This window comes from Alligator mississippiensis, chromosome 2 (assembly GCF_030867095.1).
Source record: "Alligator mississippiensis isolate rAllMis1 chromosome 2, rAllMis1, whole genome shotgun sequence".
In the NCBI taxonomy this organism is placed as follows: domain Eukaryota; kingdom Metazoa; phylum Chordata; order Crocodylia; family Alligatoridae; genus Alligator; species Alligator mississippiensis.
The window spans coordinates 151,621,284-151,645,337 of NC_081825.1; the positions used below are offsets into that span (position 1 = coordinate 151,621,284).

At 47.8% G+C, this 24,054-nt stretch overlaps 1 protein-coding gene across 7 annotated transcripts in view; it reads left to right on the forward strand.

Moving 5' to 3' along the window:
- The window catches only part of LOC102561522 (probable E3 ubiquitin-protein ligase HERC3), a 92,862-nt gene that overhangs the window by 26,041 nt on the left and 42,767 nt on the right, over positions 1-24,054 (forward strand). For 5 of the 7 annotated variants that reach the window (XM_059722299.1, XM_059722294.1, XM_059722298.1 and 2 more), the window contains 7 exons: positions 14,767-14,926; positions 17,045-17,121; positions 17,670-17,891; positions 18,991-19,082; positions 20,652-20,782; positions 21,714-21,874; positions 23,802-23,878. In XM_059722299.1, the coding sequence (XP_059578282.1) occupies positions 14,767-14,926; positions 17,045-17,121; positions 17,670-17,891; positions 18,991-19,082; positions 20,652-20,782; positions 21,714-21,874; positions 23,802-23,878 (920 nt within the window). Of the gene's footprint in view, positions 1-14,136; positions 14,217-14,766; positions 14,927-17,044; positions 17,122-17,669; positions 17,892-18,990; positions 19,083-20,651; positions 20,783-21,713; positions 21,875-23,801; positions 23,879-24,054 lie in introns of those variants that run through there. The other 2 variants (XM_059722297.1, XM_059722296.1) reach the window with 2 other exon arrangements.

The following is a 24,054-nucleotide window of genomic DNA, read 5'->3' on the forward strand; positions in this document are numbered from 1 at the left end:
TTGTCATGCAGTAATGCTTACTTTTGATGTCCAAAATGCCAGTGCCATTGCTGTCTGGGAATTAATGCTATCAGCATATGGGAATTGAATACAAGCATGAAATGTGTTAGATTGTTTGTTCTTCTCCCTCTGCCAGTGATGAAAGGTGGGTTGTACTACTGAACAGAGGTGCACACAGTGAGGTCTTTAGCTTGGTGCATAACATGTAGTTCATCTGTTTAATAGTTTGGAACCAGGTCAAACTGTGGTTAATCTGTATTTTTGAAAGTAAAATCTGGCTGCAATCCCTCCCTGGAAGGAAAGGTGCATGTATGTGAAAGGCATGACCTATTAAAACTCTTAGCTTAAAGTTGGTCATGGATTTGCAGGGTGTGCTACCTTTTGGACAGTTTTGTAGGCTGTTGGCTTAGCTTTTTCGCAAAGGTGAGCTCAATAATGTACGGCTCTTGAGAGGTGGTTTTCTTGCCTCAGCATCCTTGTTTCACTTCCTGGTTCTGCACTGAGTCTGTGTAGCTTGGACTGTACCCCTCTTGGGACCAGTGCTCTTGATAGGCATTGACCGTGACACAGGGCAGCTTTTCAAACCAAGTCAACAGTTGTTAGCCAGGAAGAACGCAGCATGGGTGGTGGGAGGGGGGGGAATATAAACCTAGATCAGAATTTGTGGAAGCTGTTCCAGTGTTTTTTTCCTCCCAAACCTGGATGCAGTTTCCCTTCTTGCATATCCCAGGAAGTCCTTAAGCCAGTCTTTAAGACAGTTCTGAATCCTGTCTCCTGATACCTCTGTCCCTTTGTCTTCAGTTGCAGCCATGCTGTGCTCACAAACCTTGCTTCTTCTCACTCTCAGTCACTAATGCTTTATCATTAAGTCTTTCATTGTCTCTCCAGGTTACGTGCACTTCTTGATGGTTGATTCACATTGTGACTAGACCTGTAAACTAATTGTATACCTCTTTTACTCCTACCTTCTCCTCCTCCCCCCCCTTCCCCCCCACCTTGACTCAGGGAGAAATTAACTGTCATAACTAAGGGGGGCAATACAAAGTAGTGGGCAAAGTAGTATTGACTCCCATTTTTCCCTAAATATATTACAAAATTTCCCACCTTTGCCATATTTTGTGCTTGTGTTCCCATTGGAAACATTAAGGATGTGTCAGAAGAATGGATCCAATGCAGATGGGTCCTATCCAATCCAGAAAATGGATTTGGGAGATGATGGAGACTGGTGGGTTTGTGTCTACTATCTTTAAAAGAACTCAATTGCCTTGTAAAGCAAATGGGGTTAATGTTGTATTTCATTAAGGCTATGTGGAATGTAAATTGCAGTAGGGTGGTAATGAAGTGGGTTTTTTGTGACTGAAGGAGTGCCCTTGCTTGGCTGTTCTTTGTTCTGTTTTCTTCTGGAGAACTTTCTAGGCAGAGCTGGTAGTGAAGCCTTTAAGACCCTAATGCGTTAACTCTCTTCTGGTTGAACATAAAAGTGCTATCAACCGTATCTGCACTAACATACTCATGTCTGAGGCTAGGAATAGACTTTGCCAAATGAAGCAGATCATCTTCACTGGGTGAAACACATCACCTGTCTTGTCCCTCCTTTACATGCTTCAGGACAGAGGGTGATGTGTTCTCCTGGGACTCAGTCCTGTGCACCCTGGGAATCCCTATGCAGGATTGGGCCCGTCAAACGCTGGGAGTACCTTCGCAGCCAGCTTTACCCTTTTACAGAGATGCACCCTCAGGAAATCTCAGGGGCACCTTTCTGCCCATGGGAAACCCCAGCTTTCCCTGCTTATGGAGATCCTGGGGGAACATTTTTGCAAGCAAGAAACCCCAACTATCCTTGCTTAATGAGACCCACCCCGAGATTATCAGGGGTGCACCTCTTTAAAATGGGAAAGCTGAGCAGCTGTTCCTGGGACTTAAGGGGCCCAGTCCTACACGGAACTTCCTGGGGTGTGCAGGACCAGGCCCCTCAAGCTCCTGGCACACCTCCCCAGGGCTCCTGAAAATTGTAGGCAGCTCACCAACCTGCCTGTGCTCTCCCACCACAAAGCAAACAGATATTAGCCGCTAAATAGCCATACAAATTAATAGCACTTTCTTCGTGGCCACACGTTTTGGGCATTTGTGGTGTGGCAAGGGGCATGGATGTGTGTTTGCTTGTCACTTTTGTGCCATCATAAAAGTGTTTATGGTGGCATAAAGGCCAAAAGGCAATATCTGTTTCCACCCTTGATTGGCTGGTCACTGAAAGGAAGACACCTGTAAATCACAGCTACCTCTAGATTTTGATATGTCTCCCATCCTTTCCACCCTACTGCTCACTGGCTTGTGACTGACCTGCTTCTGTTTTTCTTGGCATGGGGCCCACTTATATATTGCTTAGGCAGACTGGCACAACACTGCCTACTGTGGACTTGTGCATTGTCTTGTCCAAATGTGTAGGGCATGTATGTATGTGGATGTGTGAAACTGAAGTGACTGCTCCTGTAAACTAGGTCTTTAGCTAGACTTATTCATTAGAACAGCTAAAAAGATTTTTAAAAAGTATATGGTAGAAAGCACCAGGGTATTGCACCAGGAGTATTTTAAATTAACACTATCAGTACTCTGCCTCTTAAATTAACTTAAAATGCCAAAAACTGGTTACTTGCCGTTTTTGTCTCTTACTGCATAATCAAGGCATAGAACGTAATATTTAAAGAATTAAATACAACCTTGCTTCTTTCTACTGAGTTAGGCAAATTAATTGTTTTTTCTCTTATTCAGGCTAATCAGTTCCCAGTTTGATACAGAAGAAAGCATTTTTGTCCAGTTTGAAATCTGTATTTTGTTGTGTGAAACCAGGCCCCTCTTCTAACCATACTTGGGAAAACTTTACCACGAGACAAGTGTCAATTTATTGCAAGACCAGATTTTTTTCATTTGGTTAACCAAGCACTTAAAAAAGGTGTGCAATGAAAATTGTGATATTTTAATGATAGGAAAGCTATTTCGGATGCACACAGTGAGAAAATGAATTACAGGCAGGCTGACTGACTTCTGTCAGATTTCTTGATTTCCTACTGCTTTTAAAATGTATACATAAAAGATTGAAGTTAATCTCTTATCAATTTAATAACATTGACACTGGGAATGGGCACTGAGCAATAGAGCAGTTTTATAGATTTCATAGACATTAGGGCTGGAAGGGACCTCGGAAGATCATCGAGTCCAGCCCCCCGCCCAAAGGGCAGGAAGTCAGCTGGGGTCATAGGATCCCAGCAAGATAAGCATCCAGTTTCATCTTGAAGGTGTTCAATGAAGGCGCTTGAACAACCTCCGGTGGCAGGCTGTTCCAGACCTTGGGGGCTCGGACAGTAAAGAAATTCTTCCTTATGTCCAGCCTGAAACGATCTTGTAGTAGTTTGTGACCATTCGACCTCGTCATCCCTTGGGGCGCTTTGGTGAATAAACGTTCCCCCAGATACTGGTGGTCACCCCTGATAAACTTGTAGGTGGCCATCAGATCACCCCTGAGCCTGCGCTTTTCCAGGCTAAAGAGCCCCAGGGCTCTCAGCCTGTCATCGTAGGGTCTGCTTCCCTGACCTCTGATCATGCGCGTGGCTCTTCTCTGGACTCTCTCAAGCTTCTCCACATCCTTTTTGAATTGTGGAGCCCAAAACTGGACGCAGTACTCCAGCTGCGGCCTCACCAAGGCCGAGTACACGGGGAGAATGACGTCCCGGGATTTGCTTGAGAAGCATCTATGGATGCAAGCCAGCGTTTTGGTCGCTTTACTAGCCGCAGCATCGCATTGCAGGCTCATGTTCATCTTGTGGTCAATGATGACCCCCAAGTCTCTTTCTTGCATAGTGCTAGCCAACATAGCACTGCCGAGCCTATAAGGATGCTGCGGGTTTTTTTTCCCAAGGTGGAGAACCTTGCATTTATCGGCGTTGAACACCATCAGATTCTCGTCCGCCCACTTGCTGAGCCTGTCCAGGTCAGCCTGGATCATCCGCCTGTCTTCTGGTGTGGATGCTTTGCCCCAAAGTTTGGTGTCATCGGCGAACTTGGCCAGTCCGCTTCTGTCTCCAGTGTCCACATCATTAATGAAGATGTTGAACAGTATGGGTCCAAGGACAGAGCCCTGGGGGACCCCACTGGTCACAGGACACCACGATGAGTGACTTCCATCAATTACTACCCTCTGGGTCCGACCCCGGAGCCAATTTTCCAGCCAGTGGATCGTGGGGGACCCAAGGCGACAATTGGCCAGTTTCTCCAAGAGACGATCATGGGACACCAGATCGAAGGCTTTTTTGAAGTCAAGATATATGACATCAATCTCATCTCTCTTGTCCAGGTGATAGGTCACCTGGTCATAGAAGGAAATGAGATTGGTCAAGCAAGACCTACCCGCAACAAACCCGTGCTGGCTATCCCTTAAGATGTTGGCATCGGCCAATCCATTAAGGATGGCCTCCTTAATAAACTTTTCTAAGATCTTCCCCGGGATAGAAGTCAGGCTGATGGGCCTATATTTAGCCGGATCCACTTTCCTCCCTTTCTTGAAGATAGGTACCACGTTGGCCTTCTTCCAGTCTTCGGGCACTACACCAGAGCACCAAGAGTTTTCAAAGATCCGCACTAGAGGCTGGGCTATGATGCTCGCCAGCTCCTTGAGTACCCTGGGGTGAAGATTGTCAGGGCCGGCTGACTTGAAGGTATCCAGCTTCTCAAGATGTTCCTTCACGAAGTCAGCATTAATGGAGGGCAGGGGGTCACCCTCACCCGGACTTCCCGGCCCAGTAGCGGGCATGGGCGTCCCATGGGGCTGATGAAAGACCGGCGCAAAGTACCTATTTAATAGGTTGGCTTTTTCCTGGGCGTCAGTTGTCAGTTGCCCCATCTGGTTCAGCAGGGGTCCAACGTTGCCCCTGCTTTTCCTCCGGCTCCCCACATATCTGAAAAAGGACTTTTTATTGTCCTTGATGCTCAAAGCTAGCTGGAGTTCAGTTGCAGCCTTGGCTTTCCTGATCTGCTCCCTACAGGACTGGACCAGTGCAGAATAATCCTCCTTGGAGGTGACTCCCATCCTCCATCCTTTGTAGGCCTTTCTTTTTAGCCTCAGGAGGTCTTCTAGGTCCCTGGAGAGCCAGGGGGGCTGCTGTGCCCTCTTGCTGCCTTTCCTCTGAGATGGAATAGACTTAGTTTGTGCTTTGAGGATCGCTCCCTTGAGGAGCAACCACTCTTCTTGAACTCCCCTCTCCCCATGGTCACAGTCCCTTAGGGCCTCACTGACAAGCCTCCTGAGCTTGTCAAAATCGGCTTTCCTGAAGTCAAGGACTTGCGTGTTGCTGACTGACTTGCCAGCTTTTCGGCGGATGGTGAAGGTGATCAGCTCGTGGTCGCTGTCACCCAGCTTCCCATTGATCACTAGGTCGCCAACTAGGTCATCCCCAGTAGCCAGCACCAGGTCGAGCAGCGCTTTGCCTCTCGTTGGCCCATAGACTTCTTGAGTCAGGTAGAGGTCATCCACGCACGAGAGGAAGCTCTGCGACCGCTCAGATTTTGCTGAGCGATCCTCCCACGAGATGTCTGGGTAATTGAAGTCACCCATGACAACCATGGTCCTGGAGCAAGCTGCCTCAGCCAGTTCCTGGGCAAACTCCTGGTCTAGCTCAGGACTTTGGGTGGGAGGTCTGTAATAGACTCCCACCATTGTGTCCCCTGTGCCGTGTTCCCCACGGATTTTAACCGAGAGGGTCTCCAGCCGTCCACCCTGGTCACCAATATCGGCTTGCAGGGACGCGTAGCTTTCCTTAACATAGAGAGCTACACCCCCGCCCCTTTTCTCTACACAATCCCTCCTGTACAGGGTATAGCCATCTATCCCTGTGGTCCAGTCATGGGTGGAGTCCCACCAGGTCTCCGTTATCCCTATGACATCATAATTGTTTGCACTGAGCAGGAGGATGAGCTCCTCCTGCTTATTCCCCAAGCTCCTGGCATTAGTGTACAGGCAGGCAAGTGCCCCCTGGGGGGCTCCTTCTTTGCCCACAGATTTTACCAGGGCTGGGGCTGGGGTGGGCTCCCTTGAGTGCCGTGATCCGCTGGCTTTGCAAGGATTGCTCAGTGGGCCAGCAGTGGCGGTAGTCCCCCAGCGGGCTTAGTTTAAAGCCCGGTGGAGCAGGTCAGCCAGTCTGGCTGAGAAGAGCCTTCTCCCTAGGGGAGAGAGGTGGAGACCATCTCTTCCCAGCAGCTCGCTGCCTCTCTCGCCAAAGAGCGGGCTGTGGTCATGAAAGCCAAAGCCTTCCTGACAACACCAGCGCTGCAGTCTTTGGTTGACCACATAGATCCTCCTGTCCCTTCTCAGCCCATAGCCTGAGACTGGGAGGATCGACGAGAACACCACCTGTGCCCCCAGACCCTTAAGCCCCGCTCCCAAATCCCTGTAGCGCCTCTTGACCTGGCTGGGAGTGCTCCGAGCCGTGTCATTGGTGCCCACATGAATAAGGAGCATGGGATAGTGGTCTGTGGGTTTGAGGAGCTTGGGGATCCTCTCCGCAATGTCCTGGATGCGGGCCCCTGGGAAGCAGCAGACTTGCCGGTCTAAGGGGTCGGGGTGGCAGATTGGCCCGTCCGTCCCCCTCAGGAGGGAGTCTCCCACAACAAACACCTTACGTTTTGTCTTGGGGAGAGCAGGGGCGGGAGCTGCATTTAGGCCCATGTTGCCTGTGGGGGCCGGCAACTCAGCAGGCTCTGCTGGGGCAGCAAGAGGTGCGTACCTGTTGCTCAGTTCTGGCGGGGGAGGGGCCTTGGTGCGGCGGGCCTTAGGGCCCTTGACCACCTTGGTCCATGCCCCTGGCTGGACACAGCAGGAGGTCCCAGAGTCCTCCTCTGGCCTGGAGGGAGACTGTGATCTACCCTCTGCCTCCCCAGGGAGAAGGGCTTGGCAGTAGGAGTCTATCTCCTGCTCGCAGTCCCTGATGGCACACAGTCTGTGGACTGTGGCCTGGAGCTCCTCCAGCTGGCGCGCCAGAGACCCCAAAAGGGAGCAGACCCCGCAAGGGGAGGTCGCCATGCTCCCAGGCCCCAGAGCCTGAAAAAGGGACAGGCAGCCCCCGCAGCCGAGAGCCAGGGGCTCCGTCTGCGTGGAGCCTGGAACCAGGGGCTCCGTCTGGGTGGCCGTCTCTGAGGTGCCAGAGGGGGGGGCCGCGGAGCCTGAGGGGACCCTCGGGGTGCGGCGCGTGCCCATCCGTGTCATGCCTCTGGTAGGCTGGCTACGGCTGGGACTGTCTACCCTGGGGGGTGCGCAGGCAGGGTCCGGCTCCCTCCCGCGCGAACTCCGCGCTAACTCACGTGCCAGCAGAGAAGCGCGCCTGTTTGTGCAGCATGTTCATGCGGCTCTGGTCGCGTGGCTCCCTGGGGGGCTGGGCGAAGTAGGGGCCTGGGCAGGGCTTGACCCGGCCCGGCTCCACTCAGCCACCGCCTCCCACACACACACTAAGGGGTTAGCCCCTTCTCTCCACGGGCCCCGCTTACCCCGGCTGCGCTGGGGGTCAGCGGGGGGGCTCCGCGGCTGCTGGAGGGTTTCTGGGGGGCTTCGGGGGAGCGGGGGCACAGCGAGCTTTCACCCGCGCGTCTCTCGCCGCTCCCGCGTCTCAACGCTCCTGTTTTCAACTGTGATAATCTAGGTACTGTCCCTGAAGATGAGTGGGGAAGATGTGGTCAGTGGAACAACCTTTTAAGTAATCAAGTGAAGTAAGGAAGATCAAGGCTGCAATGAGAAATTTCAGAAAGATTTCTGTATATCCAACTTAATGATTCATCACAAGAAGACAGAGAGAAAAATGTCAAATGAGGACACTGCTAATGCAAGAATAATTTGTTTTGTGGCTCCCCTAAATGCTGAGCTGCAGTCCTGTTCCTTTGTTATGTTTGCTATAATGCCACCTGCCTGTTGTAGGCCAGACTTCTCAAGAGAGTTTACCAGCCAGAATCTCTGCAGATTTTCAGGAGAGCTTGAAAATGGAGTCATGGAACTTAGCATGGAAGATGCTGGGCAATGAGCCTGTTTAACAATCTGTGCCTTTCTACTGCAGTGTGGGTGTGTTGGGTTTTTCAAAACCATGCTTGTCACTGTCAGTAACCGCAGCACTCACCAGGCGGTTTACTAGTTGAACCGGGGGGGCGGGTGGATGACCAACCCGCCTTGCGGACAGGCCGGGGATGAAAGGGACACTGACTCAGTTGGAAGATAGTAAAATTGAACTTAACGTTTACTTACAGTAAGATTTCAACAGCAGTTACACAACAAAACGACAGTGGTGAAGCAGCAGTTAAAGATGACAGGTAGGAGATAGCAATTGCTTTTTCCAATGTACGTGCGGATGGAGAGCTCACTATTCGGTGAAATAATAGCCAGAGTGTGACTATTCGTATGACTATTCGGCCATGGGGACACGGATTCCTGGACAGGGTGATCAGTCCTATCCAAGGGCCTGTGTGGAACCTGGGACCCTGCGGTTTTGCGCGCTGTCCCTTTTATAAACTCTTCAGCCAATCAGAGGAGGCTGCTGATTTACAGTTAAGAGAGTGTGTCTGCTGGCCAGGCAGCCACGCTTCTCCTGCAGCTCCTGATTTGTTAAGGCTATCTGATCACGAGCTGGTCAGCCTCATGATCATGAGCTCTTCACACGCTGAACATGACCTGCTCTCGTGTTCTGCATTGGTCTGGCATGTGGGCTGAGCGTTTGGTCACCTTTGGTCACCTTTTCTACTCAGAGATGCCCCCTTGACCAAATGCCAGATCAAATGCCTTCAAGTTCTACTTCTCCTTCATCTACATTAGATAGTTGGGTATATACGAAGGTCGAAAGTGTCATTAATCAATGTTTAACTGTGTTCAAAATACAACAACCAATACAAACACACAGCAAAATGCCTAATAAGGGTATTAACAGGGTTAACAGTGGATTTCTATCAGCTGCAACACAGAGTTTCGCTGCAGAGGATCATCGGGGTCGCTTGTCTCTGTAGTCGCCTTGGTCGTGAACACGAATAGACTGATGATAAAGAGGTCGCCTTGTGACATGTTGTTGCCACCGGAGAAAGCTAAAAAAAACCAAAACTCATGATCTGTTAGTGATGCATTATAAATTGTGTTATATGCGTGTACTCCGTCGGCTTAGCCAATTGTGATGGGCCAAGACGATGCGTGTGGGTGTGACTGCTTCAATAGAAACAAAGTAAGTATTAGGGTAATCTCTGGCCCTAATTATAACACTCGGTGCTGGAGACAGATGTTTAGAGGTGGCTGTTGGAATGGTTAACCACACTGCTTCGTGAGGTGAATAACATGGTTTCCAGGGTGGACGTGGTGTTGGGGTACGTTCTTCCCACAGTGACTTGGTGGCATTCATTGAGATCAATATTTCGTTGTTACACTTAATCCAATTTTTGTATGACCCGTTTCCTTTTAGCCTTAATTGCTCTTTATACAATCCTATGTGACATTCCACGACGCCATTAGACTGTGGATGGTATGGTAGATGATGATGCCATTGGATGTTATGTTCAGCTGCAAGTTGTTTTATGGCTTTTGAATTAAAGGGTGGTCCTCCATCAGAATGTATCACATGGGGCACTTGCCAGTGAGCAAAAGCAAGCCGTAAGCATCCCTGAACTGTAGAAGCTGTAGTTTTCCTTGCTGGGATGACAAGAAGTTGGCAGGTCCCTAAATCCACAATCACTAGTCCTTTATTCGGTGGTCTTGATCCTGGGAGAGGTCCAAGCAGATCCACTTGCTACACTTTGCTTGGTGCGAAATGTACAGGATCAAAGACACCGTGCGTATGTTTATGGTGCGTTGGTTTTTCCTTAGCACAAGCTGGGCATGCTTGGGTTATCTCCCTCCACTGTTGTAAGCTTGGCCCCTTATCATTATATTGTTTCCAGCGGGTTCGTGCTTTTTCAGCACTTGGGTGCCCCCAGAAATCATGGAGCCATTTCAGCAGTGGTTGATCACCTGCCACATTTGTCAGGTTTGATTGCACTAGGCCTACTTCATTTGATGGTTCTTGATGGGCTAATAGGCAGTCTATGATGGTATGTACAGGATCTGTATCAGGTCAATGGGAATGTGTATGTTTGACTAGAGGTAGTGTTAAGAATCGCTGCAAGATTTCTTTAATGTCTTCCCAGATGGATTGATGTTCTGTCGCTTGTGCTGCCCCAGTAACAATCTGATATATATATATATATATATATATATATACTCCGAGTCCATAGCGATGACAGGGACTGGAAGTGTTCCATCATGATGATCTCGAACATGTGTGAGCGCTAGATGGAATCCTCGTAATTCCGATGCTTGTACTGACTCGTCTGTAAAGGCTGAGCGAAGATCGGTGTCCTTACAGGGTTCACAGTAAAATCCATACGCTCCACTGTTGCGGGATGTACCGTCAGAAGCTATCCAGGCTGGTGATGTAGTCCCATACAGTCGAGGTATGCTGAGTGTTTCCTCCTCATCGTTGGGGGTTAGTTCCCCGTCGATAACTTGCCGTGTTGACCAGTAGTATTGGAACCGCAGAACGGTCGTGCTCCAAGTCTTTTGTGTTCCTTGGTATTCCGGGTGACTCTGGCCGGGGTTAAGCGAGGCCAGCATAGAACCTCCTGGCGCAACAAGGGTACCTGGGGATATTGATAAATGCTCCGCTGATTGTGTCGCCAGCATGACTTTTGCTAGACAGCCATACCGGTGTTGATGATTCTGTAGTGTGCGGTGACCGGTGAACGCAGACTGCTCTGTCACTGGGTCCCTGGCTATGAACCAGATGTGTTCTCTGGTAAAACCCACATGAATTGTTAACAGGGTACCAGTAGGTGGTGTAATTAGATGCGTGTTCTGAACCTCATTGAAAACTGCTTTTGAGGCTCGTTGATCTTGGTCATTCCAAGGTTTCCTTCGTTTGGTCTTTTTTCGAATCTGCTGTTGCAATCGTTGTACAATCCTCAAATGTGGTGGTGTTATATAATGACGGAGCCAATTTAGCTGACCTAAAAGGCCTTGGAAATCTGCTTGAGTTGTGGGTCGGGACTCAAGTGTAGGTGTGGAATTGTGTGTTGTTCCCCATTGGTACTGACCTGCGAATCGCGTCCCCAAAAAGCTGATGTCGGAGGATGGTTCCTTCATGGACTTGTTTGCGTTGATTGTCCATCCCTCGTTGTTTAAATGGTCTTTTAACTTCTCGGCGGTGTTGTAGACTGTCGTGCAGTGGTGTCCCATGATGACGATGTCGTCAACGTAGGACCAGACTTTTACGTCCTCGGTCCCCGGATGTAAGGTTGCGAAGCGCTCAAGGGTGTTGTTCATCGCGGCTGTCACTAATGCTGGTGAATTGCGGTAACCTTGAGGGCAAACTTTCCACTTATACATTTTACCGCTTACACACACATTAAGGACCCCTTGTGGATCACTTATTGGAATCTAATAGAACATGTCCTTTAAATCTAAAGTGGTGGCCCACCATTCTCCATCCCTTTGGGTCTCGATTATACCGTTTAGAATTTCAGTTATGGTTTGAGCCGCGGGCATTTGGATTGGTTTACATCGGCGATTTACTTGCCGATAGTCTACCACTAACCGGGCTTCTGTTGGTTTCCCTGGTTTGGGGATGCCCCATCCCGCCGAAAGGTAGGTAGATGATCTTACTGGGCTGACGCAACCTCGTCGGTTCAAATCATGTAGTAGGGTCTTAACTTGATCCTTGAGTGTTGAGCGCGTTGGAATCCGTTGATAGCACCATGGAGTCGGATTTGCTAAAGTGGGCTGGTGTTTATCCTCTCGGGCGACAGATAGCGGTAGAGCGACAAGAATATGGTGTTTAAGATGTAAAGTTTTTATTCCTGGGATTCCTAGAATGTTGATGCCCCCTAGGACCCCGAGTAAAACTTTAGCGCCAATTGTAAACTTCACTAGGGTTGTATTGGCAGTGGCGTTTAAACCCTGTATGAAGTTAGTCCTCTGTGTTTTAATGTGTGGGACTTCAGGCTTTATTACATTAACCTGGGCTCCCGTATCAAGTGAAAACATGTTGGTATTATATTGGAATCTCTAGGCATGCTAACATTAAGGGTCACATACGGGCGTTCATCATTAAAAGGTCGGCCATCGGTGCCCGATTCGGCGGCCGCTACCCGTTTTTTTCTTTGTTTTGTTCTGGTGATCTCAACCTGAAACCTAGACGGAGTGCTAACTTTCTTTGTCCTTCATCCCCCAATCTACGGAGTTGGTCTTTCATTAAACCACTTTGATTTAACAAGAACCCAAATCTGGCACGTTCTTCTGGGGTACGATCAGTTCGGGGTTTGCTAGGTGGTGATCCTCTCCAGGGTTCTGCCACTTGTACTCCCGTTGGTGGGGTAGATGCTATTTCTATCTTATGTGCTGTGGTGAGCTTTCCCAAACTGCTTAGGACATTCCCTATCGGGCCTCCCACCAACGGATGTAGCAATAGGCGAAACATGGGTGTATTGGTACCCCCATAAATTTCCACGCAGGCTTCTACTGCTGGCGTAGACACGGGAACTATGCCAGGGTCAAGACACCAGTGGTGAGGCCAGCTACTATTCACTTGCTGGGGGTTTAAATTTAACGGGTACCGTCCAGGATTCCAAGTTAAATAACTCATTCCTGCTATGGCGTACAAAAGTTGTGTAGCCGTGGGGTTGCTAGGCGGATCTCCATGCCAGGCATGGACTCGAGTCATCAGCGCTAGAACCATAGCAGCACACAAAGGAATCGGCCAGACCTTGTTACGCAGCATCGGGGTGGTATCACCTCATGCCCCTCCGCTCCATGCGGGCTGACGCATGAGCGCGGTACATTCTTCGGGGTCTACTAGATCCGCTCCGTGTTCTAGTATTAGCCGCCCTTGCCACATTGCTAGTGTTTCGCCCGGATTTATTCGGGTCTCTTTCATTAATTCTTGGAGTTCCCCTCTGGTGCGGGTGCGAAAGGTGGTGAGTGTACGGGTCGCTGCTCCATCAGTGACGGTTTTGATTAAAGCTACAGGGTTCACCTGTAGGGCGGGTGCGTTTGCATCCGCAGGGAGAGTGGGGTATAGGCGCGGGGTGCTGTACGGAGGCGGTTCCCTAGGTGGCGCTGTTGGGTTCTCCGCCCCTCCCGCTTCAGCGATGTCACTCGCCCTTCCTTCGTCAGTGTGCAGGCCCTCCCCTAGGGGTTTTTCACTCATTGTGCCTGCGTTGAAATTTTGTGCCTCAGATGCTTTAACCACACCTTCTTTTTCCTCTGTGGCACCATCTTGGAGCTGCGGTTTGGCTTGTGTGGCACTCCGATCCGCGGCTGTCCTGGCCAGGGTCTCCACCACGCTGGCTTGGTTCGCCACGTGTCGCAACAGGGTGGTCACCGTGCGAAACAAGACATTAATCATTTTGCCCTTTTTCCACTTCTTTGTGCCCCATTTCCATTTTGTGGCCTCCCGCCATTGGTCTCAAGGCCTTCCCGGAGTCCTGTTAGGATCTCATTTTCAGTGCCTCCAGGGCTGAGGTTAAGGCACCTGAATTTATCAGGAGGTGTGTCGCAGGCACCACCTTCCTTCAGATATTTGATACATCTAGCGTATTCTTTTGCCGGGGTATGATCGCTAGTATCGATGGAAGCTTTAACGCGGTGGAGTTGTATCTCCACGGCCGTGTCGGGTGGTCGATACAGGACCGCGGGGCTTGCGAGAAGACACCCCAAGGCTGCAGGAGTGAGGCCTGTAATGGCCCATTCTTTAAGCGGCCCTCCGGTGTTTTCAGCGGGGCGGATTGAAACATGGCCGCCGATCCTCCTGTCTGGCTGGGCCTGATGATACTCCACATGGGCCCTTAAATCATCGGCACTGGTGGTCGGGGGCCTGTGGTGATATCTCCACGGGCAATGCCGTACTAACTCGTCAGTGCATTCCTCATTCTCCCTTTTCCCCGTGGATCCTGTTCGTGATGCCATGTCAGTAACTGCAGCACTCACCAGGCGGTTTACTAGTTGAACCGGGGGGGCGGGTGGATGACCAACCCGCCTTGCAGACAGGCCAGGGATGAAAGGGACACTGACTCAGTTGGAAGATAGTAAAATTGAACTTAACGTTTACTTACAGTAAGATTTCAACAGCAGTTACACAACAAAACGACAGTGGTGAAGCAGCAGTTAAAGATGACAGGTAGGAGATAGCAATTGCTTTTTCCGATGTACGTGCGGTTGGAGAGCTCACTATTCGGTGAATAATAGCCAGAGTGTGACTATTCGTATGACTGTTCGGCCATGGGGACACGGATTCCTGGACAGGGTGATCAGTCCTATCCAAGGGCCTGTGTGGAACCTGGGACCCTGCGGTTTTGCGCGCTGTCCCTTTTATAAACTCTTCAGCCAATCAGAGGAGGCTGCTGATTTACAGTTAAGAGAGTGTGTCTGCTGGCCAGGCAGCCACGCTTCTCCTGCAGCTCCTGATTTGTTAAGGCTATCTGATCACGAGCTGGTCAGCCTCATGATCATGAGCTCTTCACACGCTGAACATGACCTGCTCTCGTGTTCTGCATTGGTCTGGCATGTGGGCTGAGCGTTTGGTCACCTTTTCTACTCAGACAGTCACAAATGCACCAGTCCTAGCTTATTCAAGATCTGCTTTGTTAGAGCTTGTATACAGCTATATAGTGTCTGTATAGAAATGTGAGAGATGCCTTATTTCTTAATGACTTTTCCGTCTTCCTCAGAGCAAATTGGAGCATTGGCAGATCAGCACATAGTGCACATTGCCTGCGGAGAGTCTCACAGCGTGGCACTCAGTGACCAGGGCCAGCTCTTTGCATGGGGTGCTGGGAGCGATGGACAGCTGGGGCTTACTACCATTGAAGATTCAGTGGCAGTTCCAAGGTAAATTTTATGAGAACCAAAAGCCCAGGCTTTCACAGGGGGTGCTCGGAGGTAGCAATACTCATTATTGTTCTGTCTGGGCGTGGAGTCACTAGGAGTCTTTCCACACCTCCAATGGGCTCGTGAGAAAGTATTTTTGTCTGAATTAAAAAAAAAAGGGGGATTTTATTCCACTTTGCATTCTTCTCTTCAAGTAATTCCTTCCTCTTGGTCCAGAGGTGAGTTTTTGTTCAGTTGTGCTGCAGTCTACCCTGTTACACTTCTCTGTAACAGACAGCATGAGCCTTCAGCTTTGGTTTCCCAAAATAATAGACTAAAAAGGAATTGGCAAACTTTCTCTCATCAGAAAAATGTGTGTTAAAACTTGGACTGAGGTGCAGGGGTATAAGAGAGGAGTTGGGGCAAAACAGAAATGCTGTTTGACACCTGTATCTCTACCTTCTGCTTCTGAGAATACCCTTCTGAGATGTGCGATCCCTTTTCCAGGGATGAAAAATAATTAATGTGATGGTCTAATTACCATCATATTACATCACCTTTTGAGCAAGACCTTTTACTCAAAATGTTTTGCAGAGTTGCCCATTTGCTCATTTTGCTTGTTTGAGTTTGACACATCACTGCATTGACGCAGGGATAGGCACTGTTTTCTGGGGGGAAGGGAGGGGGTCCAGAATGACCTAGCTCAGGTCAGAGTTGGTGGGTATTAGGACCAGGCCACTTCCACCTCTTTGCCTTACTGCTCAGATGCAAAGCCATGCTTTGAAAGCTGAAAGACATCCCCACCCCAAATACACCTACAGACCTTCCCTCCTACTGGAGCCCCAGGTGGGTGGTAAGGCCCAGTACAAGGAGAGCCTTCCCTCCACTGAAGCCGTGGTTCCACAGGCTGGATCTAAAGGCTCTGTAGGTTGCCAACTCCTCCACTGAGGTGTTAGCAACCTATTCAAGTGCCTGTTATCAGCAGTTCCAAAATGATACCTTTTATTAGACCAACTGGGAAATAACAAGAAAAATGTCCTTTTCTGCAAGCTTTTGGGATCGAAGTTCCCTTCACCACTTTCTGCCCGAAAGCTTGCAGAAAAGGACATTTTCTTGCAATTTCCTAGTTGGTCTAATAAAAGGTATCATTTTGGAACCAAGAGTTCTAGTTTTTTGTGTGTCTTGTTTCAGACCAACACGGCTACCAAGTACACCCACCCCTGTATCAGCAGGGTGATATTTAATGAATCTCGGGGATCTTTAGATGGTACTGATTTTTTTTTTTTTAATTATTTAATTTAACTTCCCTGTTTGCCGTTTCAGAGTACTGATAGTGTTAAACTGCATAATGAATTATAGTTTATAATCCAAAGAGCAACTAAAAGCATCCTTTCAATAGAGTTATCTAGTTCTTGTGGTTTTCAGGCTATACCAGCTTACTTCTGTGACAGAAATAAGCTCTCTTTGTTACTTATTCCTCTTAACCCTCTGGAGCTAACATGGTGATAAGAGAGGAACATTGGGTGCTTATCTGGTTTGGGTATTATTAAAATGGTTAATGAACTTCCAGTAACAGAATCCTGATGCATGAGCTGAGGCTCTCTCTGCAGGAATAGCCATTAAAAAGGAGATTTGATAGAGAAATGGTTGAAACAAATACTGAAAACCACTAATGCTTTATTTTGAATGTTTCAGACCTATATTAGAATCTTAAGACTTGCACTGTATTCTTTTTACAAATTCCCAAAATAGTCGTGATGAATGTTAAACGAACTCCACAACCCACTGTTGCTAGCAAACCTCAGTGGCTTGCCAGAGACCAGTAATACAGACACTGGAATGCAGCTGTTCCAAGCAATTTATAGATGCTACAGCCCTGCTAAACTGAATGATAACTTGGCTGGGTGAAAGCTACTTGGACTCTGCAGCATTACCATCTTAGAATGGGTGTGTTTAATGCCTAGTAACATGTTGAACCATATGTCTTCAAGATCAGGGCTGCATGTCATTGTAGGAGAAACCAATGTGCGTCACATGTAAACATTTTGGTTAGAACAAGCACATGGGTAAAAACCATGGTGACAGAGCTGAGTGACTTTTTGTGGATTTGGTGACCTGTTACAATAATTCTTCTTTTAGGTTAATAAAGAAATTGAACCAGCAGACGATACTGCAGGTCTCCTGTGGCAGTTGGCATTGCCTTGCTCTCTCTGCTGGTACTGTAAAATTTAGTCTCCTTCATCTGTGATGTGTTAGTGCCTGTGCTCTGGGGTTTCTTGGTGTGAGGGAGTGTCCATGCACATGACATCCCTTCCCCAAAGACCTTGCCCTGAAGTAGTCATGTAGTCAAAGTAGACTGTTATGAAAACAGCTGGTCTCCAGAGCTGAAGAGAGGCCGTCCAAGGTTATGATCAGAAAGAGCTGACCAGGGAGGGAGTGGTGGATGTGGTGTACAGTTAACCAGCCTCCTGTGTGATGGTTAACGAGCCTTTTTAAAGCCTTTTGGTTCTAGCTAGAAAAATGTCAGTAGTCTGTGGCATGGGGAAAATTTTTCCTAGGCTCTACTCATGAGCAAGCAGAGCTCGTGCCTCTTTCTGTTTTGCCTGGTAAGGTATAGCAGCACTTTTTCTGTGCTTCACCAAAATTACAATAAAATTGCAATCGCATTTGAATTTATTTGCCTTAGTTCCATAATTCATGTTTTCTTTGTTCCGCTATTAGCTAAGTTTTACTTACTGATCTTAATTGGGCACTCTTATTTCAGATGGCCAGTTCTTCACCTGGGGGCAGAACAACTACGGCCAGCTGGGCCTGGGGAAAGAATGCCCCTCACAAGCCACGCCACAGCGTGTCAGATTTCTTGATGGGATTCCCTTGGCACAGGTTGCTGCTGGTGGGGCTCACAGCTTTGCCCTGTCTCTCTCAGGAGCTGTGTTTGGTTGGGGAAAGAACAGCTCAGGGCAGCTGGGCTTAAGTGATGAACAAGGTATGAAAAAGTTTATAGGTTATTTTTTGCTAAGCATGGCTTTTATTTCTGTAGTAATCATATACCTTGTGGTATATGATTTCTATCATGATGCACACCTTTTGTGAGAGAATAAAGAACTGCAGCTTCTTTGAAGGGACTTGCATACTTTTCATACCAGGAATAGAAGCAGGTTCTTTTTGCTGCTATAAATGGGACTCAGCAAGGTCAAAAGGAATATGCCAAAATGTAGGCAACCTGGATAAGTAGCCTGGTTTGTGTCCCCCTACTACTTCTTCTCCCAGTTCAGGGACACTGGGCATCTGTGACCCGCATTGAAGTCAGTGGAAGAACTGAAGTCCACACATGAAGATTAGTCAGTGGGATCAGGGTCCTAGTTCACTAGCATGAGTACAGCCAACAATCATTTATACGGAACTCAGTGACTTGTGGTGTATGCATTCAGGACACTGCATACTGCTAAATACTGCTTAGTTTATTGCTGATTTCCCTGACTGACCTGAAATAACTTTTTTTAGAGATCCTGTAGGAAAAGCTTGCTGAGTTCTTTTTTTTCTGAGCAGCCTTATAGCAAGATGCATGCTTTAGTGAATAAACTGCTTTCAAATGGCCAATCTCAAATGTACTTCATGCTTCAGCCCTGTGCTGAAGCATGGCTGCTTTTGACAGTCTTAATCCTAACCTTATTTCTACCAGTTTAAACTCAAAAGCATTTGCCTGAGGTGTGCATTTGCAGGTTACCAGAGATCTCTTGGAGTGCTGTCTAGGTCTGCAGAATTTAAGGGCTATTCTTAGTTTTCCTATGTGTGGCATTCTGGACATATGTTAACTACTTGAACCATCCGCCTGTTGTATCTGGGTCTCTGTACCCTTGAGCAAATTGCTCAGGATTTGGAGATGGAAAATAATTGTTAAATACTTGAGGGTTTAGTCACCACTCCTTCCCCACAACCACTCCAAACACACCTTAAATACTGAAGTTGCCACAGGTCAGTCAAAGTTGTGGGTGCTTGTTGTGTCTGAAAATCAGGTCACTTTGAGTTTTTCAAGCATATCATGACCGTATCAACTAAACTTCTCTCTTCCCCTTTCTCTGCAGATCGAGAGACCCCTTGCCATGTGAAACTCTTACGGACTCAAAAAGTTGTCTATATCAGCTGTGGAGAAGAACATACTGCAGTTCTAACAAAGGTAAAAGGATCAATCTAGGAATTTCATACTATTTTCTTGCCCACAGGATTATCTTATTTTGGCTTTCTGAGTGTTATAGGAGAAGAACCATGTGGCTTTTACTGACCCTTTTCCTTCTGCCCCTACTGTAATTGTGTTGCTTAAATTTGAGATTAGGATCTCCATTTAATTTAATCACCAAATTATCCCCCGGTGCACACTTATTAAAAGGATGACTGAAGATGACAATGATCCATAACAGTGTGACATAAATGATGGTGACATGCTGGCAGATCCCCAAAAAAGGCCTTTGAGAAGAAAATCTGTCTTCCTCCTTGGTTCTCCTCAAAGAGGTGGACTTAGGCATCCTGTTTTGACAGTTTAAAAGGGGACTGTTATATGCTAGATTTGAAGTGATCTCCACAGTTATGGAGCTCTGAAAGAAAGTCTCATCAGTTTAGAAACTGTAGACCCCCTCTATGTATTGCATTTATACTGTGATTAATGAATTAATTGTGACATAAATGGCAAGGGTGCTGCACCTTTACCCACATTAATGTGCCATAGAATGTCAAACAAGCCATACAAGTGTTCTGCATTATACGTAGAACATTACAAACTGTAAAACTGTTCTATGTTATATGACGAATGCTTTTTATGGCTGCTTTGTATGTGGCAGATCCAGGGATGGGGCAGATCTCTGGGAACCTGGCTTTCAACTTGTTAGTGCAGGGGGAGCCCAGGTCATGATCCCTGGCTCTCCCAGCACTGTCAGGTAGAAAGGATATGATTAGGACTTGATCTCTGACCCCAAAATTGTGCCTCCTGGCATGTACAGGTGATATAGCAGGAAATACTATTGCTGGGATTGGGGACTAAATACCACGGCACCTTTAAATGAACACTTGCCAGGGGCCTTATAAAACAGGGCTTCATTTGAAGAACCCCCAAGTTGAAGAACTAAGTGGTGTATGGGGGACAGTGTGGCCTTGTGAACAGACTATCAGAGTGGGGTTTGGGCATCCTGGGTTCCATTTGTGGCTTTGCCATTAATCTGTTTGGTGACCTTGGACGTGTTGCTACTTCAGTTTCCCCACTTGTAAAAGGAGGTGACAATGCTGCAGAATGCTTTGGGAGCTCTAAAAGAATTAAACAGTGGTGTTGCATATATAGAGAGATGGTCTCTTAGATGTGGCTCCAGTTCAAAAAAAGTGCTGTTGAACAGATGCTGATGCAGAGGGCTGCAGAAAGCAGTCTTGGGCATTCAGGCTATATGGCTATCTAAATGCAGCTGGGCATTATAATAGATCTGATGGTGACAGAGAAAGTGGGTTGGACGTCAATGTACCAAGGTACAAACCAAGATGCCAAAGACGCATGATGTGACAGGTCTATGACTGCAGCTGAGTTGACCATAAAATCAGAATACTCCACTGGGTGTTGTATGGCCAGGCGTACTGAAGGCCATTTTTTTTAGAATACCTATCATGGCCTCTGCTTAGCTTGGGAGCAGTTGTGATACCGGATGAAGAAAGGTGTTGCTGGGTATGGCTCACTAAATGGAGCATGTGCTGTTTGATTTGCTAACAGAATGGAGGGGTGTTCACGTTCGGTGCAGGTTCCTGCGGGCAGCTTGGCCATGATTCCATGAATGATGAGGTTAATCCCCGAAGCGTGCTGGAACTGATGGGTAGTGAAGTGTCCCAGATTGCTTGTGGCAGGTGAGTGCCTTGTGGAGGGTAGCACAAGGGAGGGCTTTGGTACATTTTTAGTAGTAGAAATTAATGATTTAGAGCTCTCTAAATCTGGTAGATCAAATTTAACAAAGTTGCATCCTTTTGTGCCTGTGAAATACGAATACTAATGCTATCACTGTCAGTTTTACTGTGGTCTGGTGCTGTGTATGCTCCTCCTACATCATACCAGTCGAGATAGATCCTAACAGCCAGACTCTATTCTGCCTCTTGAACATTTATGTAGACTTAACTGCTTAAGTGTGATTCTATTCCACCCTGTTCAAGTCTGAAAATCCATTAATGCCTTTGCTTTTGTAACACACAGTCATCTCACCCTTAAAACTGAGTCTCAAAAAAAGCAGCACAAGAGGCCCACCTACCTTTTTGTATTAACAGTTTTTCAGGGACTCGAGTTGGGTGGAATACAATTACATTGAGGTACCCAAATCCACTTGCACACTTGACTGGGTGGGATAGAATACAGACCTAGGTTCCTTACCTCAATAACTTACAGTCTTTCAGGAGACAGGCTGTAAATTATGAAATGCTAAATTGTTAGCCTAGTGATGAAGACAGAATTTAGTAAAATGATTGGGTTTGCATCAACAAACTGACTGCATTTTTATAAGATGAAGCAGGGCAGGGTGTCATCACCCCTAGCTCTGCGTGACCCTCTCTGGTGGTGCCTCATTTGCCCTAGTATTCAGCATTCCCTATGCTGATGTAAGGAATGCAGCCAGACATGCCTATGGATGAATGCTGGTGCATGGTCAGAGCTCACTTGATTCAAATTAGCGGTGATGTCAGTGACTTGCAGTAGCTGAGCTTCTGGCTCATTGTTTCTCTGGGTAGTTTTTTAGTCTGATTTTTCTTACATTTAAACATGGCTCAAACCTTGTAATGGTCTGCATTGCAGACACCACACTCTCGCCTTTGTGCCTTCTTCTGGAATGATCTATGCATTCGGCTGTGGAACAAGAGGTCAGCTGGGAATTGGACACACTTGCAATGTTAAATGCCCATCTCCGGTCAAAGGTCATTGGGCAGCTCACAATGGGCAGCTCTCAGGGAAGCCTGGTAAGTGTTCTGCATAGTAATGGATGTGGCACATAAGAGATTAGCCCACATGAAGTGCTCTAAAGACGTTTTGCTTTTGGTCTTTGACTTAGTCGCACTCCTGCAAAAAGGAAAGGAAAAAAAGAGAAGTCTCAGAAATGAGCTGGTGGTTTCTCATATGGTTAACCATCTCTTTCTTGCTCCTCTGCATAGCTGAGCTGCACATTGAGTTCTGCCATTGGTCTACTCTGAAATGTTCACAAATCATTCTCTTGCTTACTACTGGGACTTGTTAAAATTTCCCCAGTTCTGCCCTAAATTGAGGATTATCACTTGCTCCAGTGGGGTTGCAGGTACTCAGCACCTCACAGCTAAGGGCCTTAAATAATGCAGGTGTTTGTGGCTGAAACAGGCTCACAGAATGGTAGAGCTTGGGCAGGTGTGCACTGCCCAAGCAAAAGCCCAGGAGCAATTCTGAGAAGCAAGTCCCTCCCACTCGGTGTGTACCACAGCTTGGGAATTGGGCAGCATAACGGGTTTAGTGGAGTTGCGAGCACCTGAGTGGCAGACCCACAGCCTAAGCTGCCTGATTTCATAGATTCATAGATGTTAGGGTCAGAAGGGACCTCAATGGATCATTGAGTCTGAACCCCTGCCTAGGCAGGAAAGAGTGCTGGGGTCAGATGACCCCAGCCAGATGCCTATCCAGCCTTCTCTTAAAGACCCCCAAGGTAGGGGAGAGCAGCACCTCCCTTGGAAGCCCATTCCAGATTTTGGTCACTCTTAACTGTGAAGAAGTTTTTCCTGATATCTAGCCTAAATCTGCTCTCTGTCAGTTTGTGACCACTGTTCCTTGTTACCCCAAGAAGTGTCCTGGTGAACAGAGCATCTCCGATCCCTTGCTGCTTCCCCCTAATGAATTTGTAGACAGCCACAAGATCACCTCTCAGCCTGCTCTTGTGGAGGCTGAAGAAGTCTAGGTCCCTCAGTCTCTCCTCATAGGGCTTGTCCTGTAAGCCCCTAACCATACGAGTGGCCTCCTCTGGACCCTCTCGAGTCTATCAACATCCTTCTTGAAGTACAGCACCCAAAACTGGACGCAGTACTCCCAACTGCGGTCTGACCAGTGCCACATAGAGGGGAAGTATCACCTCCTTGGTACTATTTGTCATGCGTCTGCTGATGCGTGACAAAGTGCAGTTAGCTTTGCGGATGACTTCGTCACATTGACGACTCATGTTCTTCTTGGAGTCCACTGTGACTCCAAGATCCTTTCCGCTTCTGTGTTGCTGAGAGGGTCACTTCCCAACCAGTAGGTGGGCTGGATATTTCTGTGCCTTATGTGCAGTACTCTGCACTTGTCCTTGTTGAACTGCATCCTATTGTGTACTGCCCACTAGGGCTGTGCGAAACGGCACCGTGCCGTTTCACCTTCAGTTTTGACGGTTCAATGGAACAGCGTTCTGTTTCGAATTTCACTTTGATTTGTAACAGCTATTCTGTTCCGTTCCATCGAAACTGAAAGGCTGTTTCAATGCTGTTTTGACTTTCGCTGGGTGTGGGGAGTCAGCGTGCTGCGCGCCCCCCCCAAGCCGGGCTCAGTTCCCTTCCCCTGCACTGTTATCGGCTTCCAGCAGCGGGAGACAGGGAGAGCCAGGGCTGCGTTCTCTGCTGGTGCCCTGGGCTTAATTATGTGCTGAGTGGGCAGGGCATGCCTCTAGGTAGCACAGTGAGGATTGCTGTGGGCATGCTACGGGGAGGTTCCTCTGCTGCGGTTCCCCACCTGACATGGAATGGGTTTCGTTTTATAAATAACATAACAATCTAAAACCCAAACTCAACTGGCACCTCACCCAGGTCTTTGAGTTGTCTCAAGTCTTTGAGGTGTCTCTGTGTGACATACACAATTTATTGAATTTGGCTGCTGTTTATTCTGTCTCTTCACCAGATGCCTGTAAATATCACATTGTTAAACATATCTTCTCTGGAGGAGACCAGACATTTGTACTTTGCTCCAAGTATGAGGTAAAAATAACTATTTTTTCTACAGTGATTGGGGGGGACAGACGGGGAAGGAATTCATCTGGTATTGACTCAAAGTGATGGGATTGGCTTTCTAATTACAGTTTAGCTGATCAGGCAAACAAGCCCTATTGAACTAAGAGAATTTGAGAATCTAGTGCCAGGTGCACCCATGATGT